The following is a 12,962-nucleotide window of genomic DNA, read 5'->3' as shown; positions in this document are numbered from 1 at the left end:
TTGTTCGATGAGGTTGAGGTCAGGTCTCTGTGCAGGCCAGGCAAGTTCTTCCACACCGATCTCAACATACCATTTCTGTATGGACCTCGCTTTGTGCACAGGGGCTTTGTCCTGCTGAAACCGGAAAGGGCCTTCTCCAAACTGTTGCCACAAAGTTGGAAGCACAGAGTCGTCTACAATGTTCCCTTCACTGGAACTAAGGGGCCTAGCCCAAACCTGCCCAGGGACAGTGGTTGAAAATTAGCCGGCTGGCTAAAACCGGCACTTTTGCTGAAACGTTGATTAATGTGCACTGTCCCTGTAAAAATAAAATAAACTCAAACAATGAAAAACAGCCCCAGACCACTATGCATTGGGGCAGGTAATGTTCTCCTGCCATCAGCCAAACCCAGATTCATTCGTCGGACTGCCAGATGGTGAAGCGTGATTCATCACTCCAGAGAACGGGTTTCCACTGCTCCAGAGTCCAATGGTGGCGAGCTTTACACCACTCCAGCCAACGCTTTGCATTGCGCATGCTGATCTTAGGCTTGTGTGCGGCTGCTCAGCCATGGTAACCCATTTCATGAAGCTCCCGACAAATAGTTATTCTGCTGACGTTGCTTCCAGAGGCAGTTTGGAACTCGGTAGTGAGTGTTGCAACCGAGGACTGATGTTTTGTTATGCACTACGCGCTTCAGCACTCAGCGGTCCCGTTCTGTGAGCTTGTGTGGCCTACCACTTCACGGCTGAACCGTTGTTGCTCCTAGATGTTTCCACTTCACAATAACAGCACTTACAGTTGACCGGGGCAGCTCTAGCAGGACAGAATTTGACAAACTGACTTATTGGAAAAGTGATAGTGCCACATTGAAAGTCACTGAGCTTTTCAGTAAGGCCATTCTACTGCCAATGTTTGTCTATGGAGATGTAATGGCTGTGTGCTCGATTTTTATACACATGTCAGCAACGGGTGTGACTGAATTTGCTGAATCCTCTAATTTGAAGGGGTGTCCACATACTTTTGTCCATATATACATTTTTGAAATTGTGCTCTAAATGTTGATCAAATGTATAATCAGACTTCTACACATGCTTTGTCCTTCGATCATGCCTTATCTGCCTGGTGTGGTCTTATCAAAAGACGTAATGTAATTTTTCTTACTAATCCTCAGGACAGCCATTATTATGTCGTTATATAATAGGTTTGATCCAGCTTGGTTGGGAAAACGGGCATTAAGTCATGAATCCACTTTATTCCCAAAGGGGCCAGTTTAGGGAATTAGTAGAGTTAAATTTCACAAAATACACTATGGCATGTGTACAATTGTATCACTAACTGATGGAAGTCATTATGGTTGTAAATGATCTGTAAATGAAAATGCATTGTACTATAGATACAAACAGAAAGATGGGCCCTATATTTAACCGAGACAATAATTAGGGTCACATTGCATTGAATGTACTGGAAATTTGTGAGGATGGATATATTTCCCTTCCATTCATGCTAAACAGTTGTTGGTACTAATGCAGCCATTACTGTATTTTACATAACTCCTAAACTAATGTGCACTCTTAACTTATCGAGCAAAGCTCTATTGCAGTATATGGTTTTGTAGATGTTACCAAAATGAACCCAATATTTATTCTGTTTATAATAAAACATATTTTCAATACCTGATACCTCTTTAAATTTTACAAGGTTGTTGTTGCTCTTGGATGTAGTCACATAGCCATGGCAATGACATCATAATCAATTGAAAAAACAATAAATATTTCAGATGCATGACAGACTGACAACCTTTCACAGCAATATCATTGCATGTCATTTGGGGTGGGAAATGACTTGTAATTTCGTCATGGAATTGGCATTATTTGAAAATGTGGCTTTGAAGAAATATCTGTTGTTTTGTAAACCACTCAAATTATACTTTACAAAGATTTTAGGGAAGCAATGACACCCTCATCTGACCAGCTTCCTGAATCGCAGCCATCAGAGGTCCAGAGCCAAGAGAACAATGCCTCTAAACAGGTCGTCAAAAAGAAAGATTTCAACCTTTCTTTGGGCGAAAAGATATCTGTGTAAAATTGTAACATCTAAAATGGAAGAGAAATCAGGGATCCACAAATAGAAAACGGTGACCTGTGATTGATGTTGTTTTGTGTTGCTTTGAAGGGTCCCAGAGACAGGCCCGTGGTGCAGGCTCTATGGCACATGGCCCTGAGGGGAGCTGAGGCTCTCTGCAAGACTCTGACTGGCTCAGAAAGAGAAGGTATTGTATACAAGGCAAGTCCTAATACCTTTCGGAATGTAAGGAAGATATGAGTTCTCAGGTAGTGTGGTCCTTCCCAATACATACAGGTTCAGATGAGGGGATGCCCCAGCAAGACTCAATCTCAGAGGAGATGTATTTCCCTTGCTATGAGGTATGAGGAGTCAGAGTTGGTCCATAGACACGTTATACTGGATTTATTCAGGGGATGTACTGTTGTGACCTTGTTAAACGACTGTACCTCCAGAGCAGTGGGTGCTTGGAGAGAAGCTTCTCTTTGGGCGACACAGATGTGAGAATGTACCCAAACTCCTGGAGGTGAGCGTTCTGCCAAGAATTTAATCAATAGAGCTCAATATGTCCAAAGATGATATACTACCTTGTCTCTTTGGCAACCAAGCTGACAAGCCAAACATGACTCAGGAACATTTACACTTGGTGAAACGTCCCGTTGTACTCTTATCACAGACCCTACCTTCCAGAAAGTGAGGATGATGCCTTCATCAACATCAAGCTCAGTGCGATCCGTCAAGCATTTGAGGTAAGCAATCCCCTGACTGGTCATTTGTCAGCCAGAGACACATAGAGCTGAACAGCGCGTCGCTCATCCATGTCTGTTTCCTGTACCAAAGCTCATTCTCAGAGACCCAGAGGCCAAACACTTCCTGAAGGAGACAGGAAAGAGCCTGATAGGAGGGCTACTATCTTTAGCAGGGAAGGTATGTAGCTTGTAGTGTACCCACCACACCCTCTTGAAATATACTGAACAAAAATATAAATGCAACATGCAACAATTTCAACGAGTTACAGTTCATATAAGGAAATCAGTTAATTGAAATAAATTCTATGGGCTCTAATCTCTGGATTTCACATGACTGGGCAGGGGCGCAGCTATGGGTGGGCCACCCACTTTGGAGCCAGGCCTAACCAATCAGAATAAGTTTTTCCCCACAAACAGGCTGTATTACAGACAGAAGTACTCCTCAGTTTCATCAGCTGTCCGGGTGGCTGGTCTCAGACGATCCCGCAGGTAAAGAAGCCGGATGTGGAAGTCCTGGCACTGGTGTGGTTACACATGGTCTGTGGTTGTGAGGCCTGTTGGACGTACTGCCAAATTCTCTAAAATTACGTTGGAGGCGGCTTATGGTAGAGAAATTAACATAAAATTCTCTGGCAACAGCTCTGGTGGACATTCCTGCAGTCAGCATGCCAATTGTGCGCTACCTCAAAACTTGACCCATCTGTGTCATTGTGTTGTGTGACAAAACAGCACATTTTAGAGTGGCCTTTTATTGTCCCTAGCATAAGGGGCACCTGTATAATGATCATGCTGTTTAATCAGCTTCTTGATATGCCACACCTGTCAGGTGGATGGATTATCTTGGCAAAGGAGAAATGCTCACTAATAGGGATATAAACTAATTTGTGCACAATCGTTTAGAGAGAAGCTTTTTGTGCATATCTAAAATGTATGGGATCTTTTATTTCAGCTCGTGAAACATGGGACCAACACTTGTTGTGTTTACATGTGGTGTTTATATTTTTGTTCAGTATAGATGTTCCTGGAGAATAAAGGCTTCAGTAGGTATTCAATACTTGCATCCATTATATTAGCTGCCATCTACTGTAAGAGCTTGGCATTTATCGAGACAAGCCCTGCAGTGTTTGGACAGTAGTTGTAACTCTCCCTGCTATGTGACCTTGTGGGTTTAATAGGCCTGTATGTCTCTCAGTGGGTATTGCACATACTTCTCTATGCATCGCACATTTGTTCCTGAATTCTTCTGTAGGTGGACATTGGAAAACAGCCTATTTTCCTCAGAAACCCCACACAGTGAATATGAGATCTGTCCCATGTTGGAATCATGCCATTAGAAGCCTCTGAGTGTTTGTTTGTTTGGTTGTGTGTTGATCTCTGTAGAGCTCGGAGGGCTTTGGTCTGGTATGGGAAAAGCTCATGGCATTCACTGAAAATCCAACAAACTGGCCGGACATCGTTGACGAGTGCCAAGAGGCAGGGGTAAGCTGCTGCCGTGGAGACACATTATATCAGTACCATCCAAGCTCTCACTTTTATAGGACCATATGCAATCGTAATCATGTTATAACATGAATACCCACTTTCAATTCTTCTCTTTTTAATATTACTGCTAAGTTCTATTTTGTTGTCCATCCCCCACATAGCGATGCATCTGGCTGTATATGTCAGTAAAATATTGTTCATCACAGCACCATGTGAACCAGCATAATACTAAAGCTATTAAACCTACCTGTATTGTTGAAAGAGTCTGTGGAAACCTGATTTAGACGCGAAGGGAACAGTACGATTTTCCCTGCTGTTTATCATCCGTACCAGAGAAAATGTCCCTCCTTATTTCACTGAACAATGGCTCTGCTCCCTGCTTGCTATCTCTAGATGCACACCGTTGGCTTTTATGACATATTTTACGAGTCCATTGTGCTGAAGGTGCTGGAATGCCAGGAGTACATTCCAGCCATCTTAAAGCCAACTCTACGCACCCCATGGATCTCAGAGGGCACTAAGAAAACAGTACGCTTTTTTTTATTCTCATAATCAATAGCACATAAATGTTTAAATGATACGTGTACTCAGCAATGTTTTATAATGAGATTACCAAAGACGATTTAACATACTATCACAATGATATACCGTGGTATTATGGTAAATGTGTGAAGGTAAAATCTTTATGTTATGTTCACGTTCAACATGTAATAAGGTGAACCCACCCCTACAGTCACTGTCTGTTTTAAAATGTCTTCACAGACTGTGATGTTCTATGCCTGGTCCCAAATTAAGAAGAAGAGGGAGTGTTTAATGGTAGGATGAAAACAAAACTGTTGCATGGCTGTTGTCTGTATTTTTATTATCAACACCGGGAAGATGTGGGCAAAATACATTCAAGTAGTATTCATATTTTTCATTTAACGTACATGAATTACCACATATTACCAGGAGATGTCAGCTTGGGTCTGATGTAATGTATCCGTGTGTGTCCGTAGAGGCCTGATGCGCTGTACCACCATCTGTATGAGGTGTTTGACTACACAGACCCAGAGATCATGTGGGCAGCCTATGGACCACAGAGCAAGACCAAAGAATTCTACATCCTTCTTAGGGTATGTGACTTGTCATTTGGTATTTTATTAGGATCCCCATTAGCTATTGCGAAAGCAGCAGCTACTATGGAGTCCACACAGAACAAGACATAACACAGAACAGTACAGATCAGAACAGCTCAAGGACAGAACTACATACATTTAAAATAAGAATATAGAAATACAAAAGGTCCTGTACTGACAAAATACTGAGAAGACCGAGAGACCGTATATGACAGTGGTTCCCAAACTTTTTATAGTCCCGTACCCCTTCAAACATTCAACCTCCAGCTGCATACCCCCTCTAGCACCAGGGTCAGCGCACTCTCAAATGTTGTTTTTTGCCATCATTGTAAGCCTGCCACACACTACGCAATACATTTATTAAACATAAGAATGAGTGTGAGTTTTTGTCACAACCCTGCTCGTGGGAAGTGACAAAGAGCTCTTATAGGACCAGGGCACAAATAATAATATAATAACAATCAATAATTTTGCTCTTTATTTAACCATCTTACATATAAAACCTTATATGTTCATCGAAAATTGTGAATAACTCACCTGAAAGAACTTAATTTGACTCTATGCAAACTGGAAACCATATATCCTGAGGCTGCATTTATTGTAGCTGGGGATTTTAACAAGGCTAATCTGAAAACAAGGCTCCCTAAATTTTATCAGTATATCGAATGCGCGACCTGGGCTGGCAAAACCCTGGATCATTGTTATTCTAACTTCCGCTACGCATATAAAGCCCTCCCCCTCCCTCCTTTCGGAAAATCTGACCACGACTCCATTTTGTTGCTCCCAGCCTATAGACAGAAACTAAAACAGGAAGCGCCCGTGCTCAGGCCTGTTCAACGCAGGTCCGACCAATCGGATTCCACGCTTCAAGATTGCTTCGATCACGTGGACTGGGATATGTTCCACATAGCATCGGACAATAACATTGATGAATAAGCTGATTCGGTGAGCGAGTTTATTAGCAAGTGCATCGGTGATGTTGTACCCACAGCGTCTATTAAAACATTCCCCAACCAGAAACCGTGGATTTGATGGCAGCATTCGCGCAAAACTGAAAGCGCGAACCACTGCTTTTAATCAGGGCAAGGTGACCGGAAATATGACCGAATACAAACAGTGTAGCTATTCCCTCCGCAAGGTAATCAAACAAGCTAAGCATCAGTATAGAGACAAAGTAGAGACGCAATTCAACAGCTCAGACATGAGAGGTATGTGGCAGGGTCTACAGTCAATCACGGACTACAAAAGGAAAACCAGCCCCGTCGCGGACCACGATGTCTTGCTCCCAGACAAACTAAACAACTTCTTTGCTCGCATTGAGGACAACACAGTGCCACTGATACGGCCCGCTACCAAAACCTGCGGGCTCATCCTTCACTGCAGCCAACGTGAGTAAAACATTTAAATGTGTTAACCCTCTCAAGGCTGCCGGCCCTGATGGCATCCCCAGCCGCGTCCTCAGAGCATGCGCAGACCAGCTGGCTGGTGTGTTTACGGACATATTCAATCAATCCTTATCCCAGTCTGCTGTTCCCACATGCTTCAAGAGGGCCACCATTGTTCCTGTTCCCAAGAAAGAGAAGGTAACTGAGCTAAATGACTATCGCCCCGTAGCACTCACTTCCGTCATCATGAAGTGCTTTGAGAGACTAGTCAAGAACCATATCACCTCCACCCTACCTGACACCCTAGACCCACTCCAATTTGCTTACCGCCCCAATAGGTCCACAGACGACGCAATCGCAATCACACTGCACACTGCCCTAACTCATCTGGACAAGAGGAATACCTATGTAAGAATGCTGTTCATCGACTACAGCTCAGCATTTAACACCATAGTACCCTCCAAACTCATCATTAAGCTCGAGACCCTGGGTCTCGAACCCGCCCTGTGCAACTGGGTCCTGGACTTCCTGACGGGCCACCCCCAGGTGGTGAGGGTTGGTAACAACATCTCCACCCCGCTGATCCTCAACACTGGGGCCCCACAAGGGTGTGTTCTCAGCCCTCCCCTGTACTCCCTGTTCACCCATGACTGCGTGGCCATGCACGCCTCCAACTCAATCATCAAGTTTGCAGACGATACTACAGTGGTAGGCTTGATTACCAACAATGACGAGACGGCCTACAGGGAGGAGGTGAGAGCCCTCGGAGTGTGGTGTCAGGAAAATAACCTCACACTCAATGTCAACAAAACAAAGGAGATGATCGTGGACTTCAGGAAACAGCAGAGGGAGCAGCCCCCTATCCACATCGATGGGACAGTAGTGGAGAAGGTGGAAAGTTTTAAGTTCCTCGGCGTACACATCACGGACAAACTGAAATGGTCCACCCACACAGACAGCGTGGTGAAGAAGGCGCAGCAGCGGGGACCGAGAGACTGAAAAACAGCTTCTATCTCAAGGCCATCAGACTGTTAAACAACCATAACTAACATTGAGTGGCTGCTGTCAACATACTGACTCATCTCTAGCCACTTTAATAATGAAAATTGATGTAATAAATGTATCACTAGCCACTTTAAACAATGCCACTTTATATAATGTTTACATACCCTACATTACTCATCTCATATGTATATACTGTACTCTATACCATCTACTGCATCTTGCCTATGCCGTTCGGCCATCGCTCATTCCTATATTTTTATGTACATATTTATATTCATTCCTTTACACTTGTGTGTTTAAGGTAGTTGTTGTGAAATTGTTAGGTTAGATTACTTGTTAGATATTACTGCATGGTCGGAACTAGAAGCACAAGCATTTCGCTCCACTCGCATTAACATCTGCTAACCATGTGTATGTGACAAATAACATTTGATGTTAATGAGAAGGGTGTGCTTGAAAGGATGCACATAACTCTGCAATGTTGGGTTGTATTGGAAAGAGTCTCAGTCTTAAATAATTTTCCACATAGTCTGTGCCTGTATTTAGTTTTCATGCTAGTGAGGGCCGAGAATCCACTCTCACATAGATACGTGGTTGCAAAGGGCATCAGTGTCTTAACAGCGCGCTTTTCCAAGGCAGAATACTCTGAGCGCATCCTAATCCAGAAATCTAGCAGTGGCTTCTGATTAAGTTACATTTTCACAGAACCGCTTGTTGCAATTTCAATGAGGCTCTCTTGTTCAGATATCGGTAAGTGGACTGGAGGCAGGGCATGAAAGGGATAACGAATCCAGTTGTTTGTGTCCTCCATTTCGGGAAAGTACCTGCGTAATTGCGCACCCAACTCACTCAGGTGCTTCGCTATGTCACACTTTACATTGTTCGTAAGCTTGAGTTCATTTGCACACAAAAAATCATACAATGATGGAAAGACCTGTGTGTTGTCCTTGTTAATGCAGACAGAGAAGAGCTCCAACTTCTTAATCATAGCCTCAATTTTGTCCCGCACATTGAATATAGTCCCTGTAATCCTAGATTCAGACATTCAGGTGAGAAAAAACATCATCCAGATAGGCCAGTCGTGTGAGAAACTCGTCATCATGCAAGCGGTCAGACAAGTCAAAATGACGGTCAGTAAAGAAAACTTTAAGCTTGTCTCTCAATTAAAAAACGTGTCAATACTTTGCCCGTTGATAACCAGCGCACTTCTGTATGTTGAAAAAGCGTTACATGGTCGCTGCCCATATCATTGCATGGTGCAGAAAATACACGAAAGTTCAGGGGCCTTGCTTTAACAAAGTTAACCATTTTCACTGTAGTGTCCAAAACGTCTTTCAAGCGGTCAGGCATTCCCTTGGCAGCAAAGCCTCTCGGTGGATACTGCAGTGTACCCAAGTTGTCAAAGCGGTGGGTGTAGCTGGTGTATGGAAGTCAGGCGCAGGAGAGCAGAGATGAGTGGACAAAGCACTTTACTGAGGCAATATAGAAAACAACACAACCGCGTCACAAATACAAATGCCCAAAGCACAAGTGAGGCAGCACAACGTACAAATACAAAGTACAAAGTACCGGCTGCCACAAAGCACGGGTGTAAAACATAACCCGGCGCAAACCAGCCGGAAGCGTGCCACCCTGACGATAAACAATTTCACACACAGACATGGGGGGGAATAGAGGGTTATATATACGACAGGCAATGAGGGAATGTAAACCAGGTGTGTGGGAAAACAAGACAAAACAAATGGAAAATTAAAGGTGGATTGGCGATGGCTAGAAGACCGGTGACGCCGAACGCCGCCCGAACAAGGAGAGGGACCGACTTCGGCGGAAGTCGTGACACAAGTGGCATCATGAGCAACAACTTGCACGTGCATTACCACTCCACTATGCCTCTCTGTCATGGCTTTTGCGCCATCAGTACAGATACAAACATGAACAGCAGCTACATACAGACCATTAGTGGAATTCCCATGAGAGAGTAACGGTTAATGTGATTGGATGTTAATTATTTGACTAGGCTACCTGTATTTGACATTGTTGTTATTTCGATGAACACTAGATGGTTTAATGATATTTTTGGCAGTGAAATGAGGCTACTCAGGTGAGAAAAAAACATAACCCAAATGTATATAAATGGACTGTTTGAAAATGTGAAGGAATTTGTATTAGCAAAAATGTGAATCACATTTTTTTTTGGCGTACCCCAGTTTGGGAATACCTGCTATAGGCCTATTTGTTGTTGTCCTTCTCTCAGCTGTGAGTAAGTCAGCTTGCTTTGCTCCATATGTTGTAGTCATTTAATACTGTATAGTATCCTTTCAATACCCATAGATCCAGTTAGAATTTTTGTCTTTGATACAGACCTACTTTACCACGATGTGGCGATCAAGGAGTTTCCCTTCATCTTCACTATAGTGACAGATACCCTTCTGTGTTTCCAGGGTCGGATTCTGTCTTTTATCCAGCAAATGTTCAGCCTGGACAGAAAGAGGTATGAATCTCCCGAGTCACTGGCTGTGAAGGTCCTCTCTAATTGGAAAAGGCTGGTCCGCTTCCTGCAGTTCTACCTGGATGAGAATAAGTATTCATTACTTATTAGTATGAATCATAAAGAGAGGGGAATCTCTGTCTAAGGACACACAGTTGAGTGTTCCTTTCCACTTATTTGCAAGATCAGCTAGTTTCTAGTGAGGTAGTGCTCTTTACGTCCTTCTTTCTATGAGAAACATGATTTGCTTCATATCCTGTGAGTGGGAGTGAGTGATCTAAAAGCACAGAAGCACAGCACACATTTCATGTCTTAGGAAATGTCAACTTTATTTTGAAAAATAACTTTGAATAATGATGCAATATGCATATTGAGATTTTTCATCCATTGCAGTAAATTGCACAATATACAATATACAGATATCACTATCTTTTGTCTTTAGTTACCAGCCCGACAAATGTATCATACATATTGACAGCATTTACTGCCTCTCAGTTGCAACACATTTATATTCTACTTGATTAGAGTATTTAGAGGTACATTAATTCAGTATGATACAGTTAGAGAATGAGTACATTATTATTTTAGTAGGACTACATGATGACATTATGTAGAACTCATTAGTGTTGTACTACACTCTAGTTCACGTTGCTGAAGTACATACTGGATAACTAACTATTGTTTGTGTTCTTTCTGTGGGATTAGTGTCTTGTAAAATTTGATTAACTCCATTCCTGTCATTAACACAATGGACAGTTTTGAGCAGTTGAAATGATCTGCTGCTGTATTTCAGGTAGGTGTCAAGGCTTTAAAGCCAATTTAATAATCCTTTCCAAAGTTTCTGTGTGAAACTTACCTTCTCTAGTTACCCAGTGAGATTTCCAAGGCACCGTGGCACTTGTTTCGCCTGTCTGTTATCAAATGACCTCATAGTGATGTAACAGTGGTGTAGAAAAGCTAAATCACTGTCAGCTAGTCAAACCAGACTTGCATGTCCCGATCAAAAACAATATATATCTTGAAGATGAACAAGAGCAACAGCAGACTCTGATAAATCACACCTTGTAGTGATATCAATTGATATAAAAAAAATATTGACTGTTTTTTTTAACATAAATGTTTGACAGGAACATTAAAATACCTTAGGGCAATGCATCACAAACGTCATCGTAACATCTGACAGCAGTTTTTAACTTTAGGGATCTTGAACCTCTCTCCAAAAATGATAACTTTCCATCATATAGACATAGGAATTTACAGACATAACTCCTCTCCTGTACATACATACTGACTGTACACACACTACATGAACATGTGTTATATACAGCACAATCACACAACATATACACCACAATCTGTCATCCATGTATGGTACATATTGCAAACACCTAGCCTATATAGGCCTACACTCAAAACAAGAAGATAAATCACACTAAATATGTTGTATAGATTCTGAAAGTACAATTCTGGAATATGTACGATATGTGTATGTTTCACATTTGTTCAAGGGAGCATGATTTGTCTTACTGTAGACTTCTCTCTCACATAATGGATCACCAGACAATTGTAAATAATATTATTATGCAGCCCTGTTCAATCGGGGAGCAGACTTTACCATAGACGAAAGCAAGATACAACAAGCAACCTTTTCTAATGCACTGTATTTAATCACTGTCAATATTATTCAGATTAAGTTACTGATAATCCAAGTCTTTATTTCCACCCCAGAATATTGTCTATTTCTTAGATGAAACTACCATATCAAAGAGTTATTGTTTGCTCCATCAACACAGTATTGAAATGTCAGCCTGAATGAATAAAATAAATTTAAAGACATTAAGCTACCATATGAATTGTATAGAAAACGAGTATAGTACAAGATTAAATAATTTATATCGTTTTCATGTACATTGTGGAGTAAATGCATCTCTATTCTCATATACATACCAATGTTCCCTTATTTGAAACAATAAAATCCCTTATTTTAGAATTGTATCTCGAGATAGATGTCTATCACCATCCATCTTTTTGTTTTCTTTTCACTCCTCACTCAAATTTTGTCATCCATCACAAGTGTTCTTTCTCTCATCCCTCCTTTCACACTCATCCTATCCCAGTCCAGTCAAGAATCTGTTCAACTTCACTTTGTCCTCCTCTTCAGGGCTGTCTCTTCCCACTTTGGGCCATCTGTTTCGTATCTAGGTAGAAAACAAAGACGTTCGGTGTTTAAAAAGTGTTGCCTCTTCACCTCTATGGATAGCTTTAAGATACGCTGACCATTAATCATATGATAGCTGCTATATTAGTTGTACTTGTACGTTCACAGGGTGCTTCCAACATGTTAGCAATATTTTGAATGTTTCCGAACTTTGTGTACCTTCTTTGTTATTGGGGCCACTGGAAGTCCAGTTTCTTCTAATGGCCCAAGGCGACCATGGAGTTCCTGTTTCTTCCTGATAGTTCCACTGGTCCCAGGTCAGGGCTGTAGGGAAATTGGGCATTGTTATTGGTGTGCTCCAATGCTGTTACAATGAGCTGGTTGAGACCAGGATGTTTTTTTTCCACATGCATATATTTCCAAGAGAGGGTCTCCCTTTAGATAAATTATGCATAGAATCTCTATATCTCATTGGACCACTGTGAAATACATTGGGAATTCTCCAACTCCTCCCAGCATACCTCAAACCTGAC

At 42.0% G+C, this 12,962-nt stretch overlaps 2 protein-coding genes and 1 long non-coding RNA gene across 3 annotated transcripts in view; 2 read left to right on the top strand and 1 right to left on the bottom strand.

Moving 5' to 3' along the window:
- The first annotated feature begins 1,775 nt into the window (after nt 1-1,775).
- LOC123728699 (uncharacterized) lies at nt 1,776-2,371 on the top strand. The gene is made up of 3 exons (XR_006760326.1): nt 1,776-2,011; nt 2,156-2,252; nt 2,342-2,371. It is a non-coding gene; the product is annotated as an uncharacterized lncRNA (long non-coding RNA).
- A 92-nt stretch (nt 2,372-2,463) lies between these two features.
- On the top strand, nt 2,464-10,587 carry LOC106576684 (mitoguardin 2). The gene is made up of 8 exons (XM_014153990.2): nt 2,464-2,570; nt 2,721-2,793; nt 2,885-2,971; nt 4,174-4,272; nt 4,669-4,803; nt 5,038-5,091; nt 5,274-5,390; nt 10,225-10,587. Exons 1-8 carry the CDS (start codon nt 2,551-2,553, stop codon nt 10,414-10,416), a joined length of 777 nt encoding a protein of 258 aa, XP_014009465.2. The 5' UTR covers nt 2,464-2,550; the 3' UTR covers nt 10,417-10,587.
- Nucleotides 10,582-12,962, bottom strand: part of LOC106576683 (uncharacterized) — a 33,813-nt gene continuing 31,432 nt past the window's right edge. Inside the window, exons 7-8 of the mRNA XM_014153989.2 lie at nt 12,649-12,753; nt 10,582-12,469 (exon numbers count right to left, since the gene is read on the bottom strand). Coding sequence (XP_014009464.1) covers nt 12,687-12,753 — 67 coding nt within the window. The 3' untranslated portion in view covers nt 10,582-12,469; nt 12,649-12,686. The remainder of the gene's footprint in view (nt 12,470-12,648; nt 12,754-12,962) is intronic.

This window comes from Salmo salar, chromosome ssa18, assembly GCF_905237065.1.
Source record: "Salmo salar chromosome ssa18, Ssal_v3.1, whole genome shotgun sequence".
NCBI classification, from domain to species: Eukaryota; Metazoa; Chordata; class Actinopteri; order Salmoniformes; family Salmonidae; genus Salmo; species Salmo salar.
This window is presented reverse-complemented; position numbering and strand designations above follow the sequence as displayed.

Excerpts from the sequence above, each read along its gene's own strand:
- LOC106576684 (XM_014153990.2), top strand. The coding sequence starts at position 2,551 with ATGTACCCAAACTCCTGGAG. Across the intron at positions 2,571-2,720 it reads ATGTACCCAAACTCCTGGAG|ACCCTACCTTCCAGAAAGTG; the intron begins GTGAGCGTTCTG and ends CTCTTATCACAG. Across the intron at positions 4,804-5,037 it reads CAGAGGGCACTAAGAAAACA|ACTGTGATGTTCTATGCCTG; the intron begins GTACGCTTTTTT and ends ATGTCTTCACAG.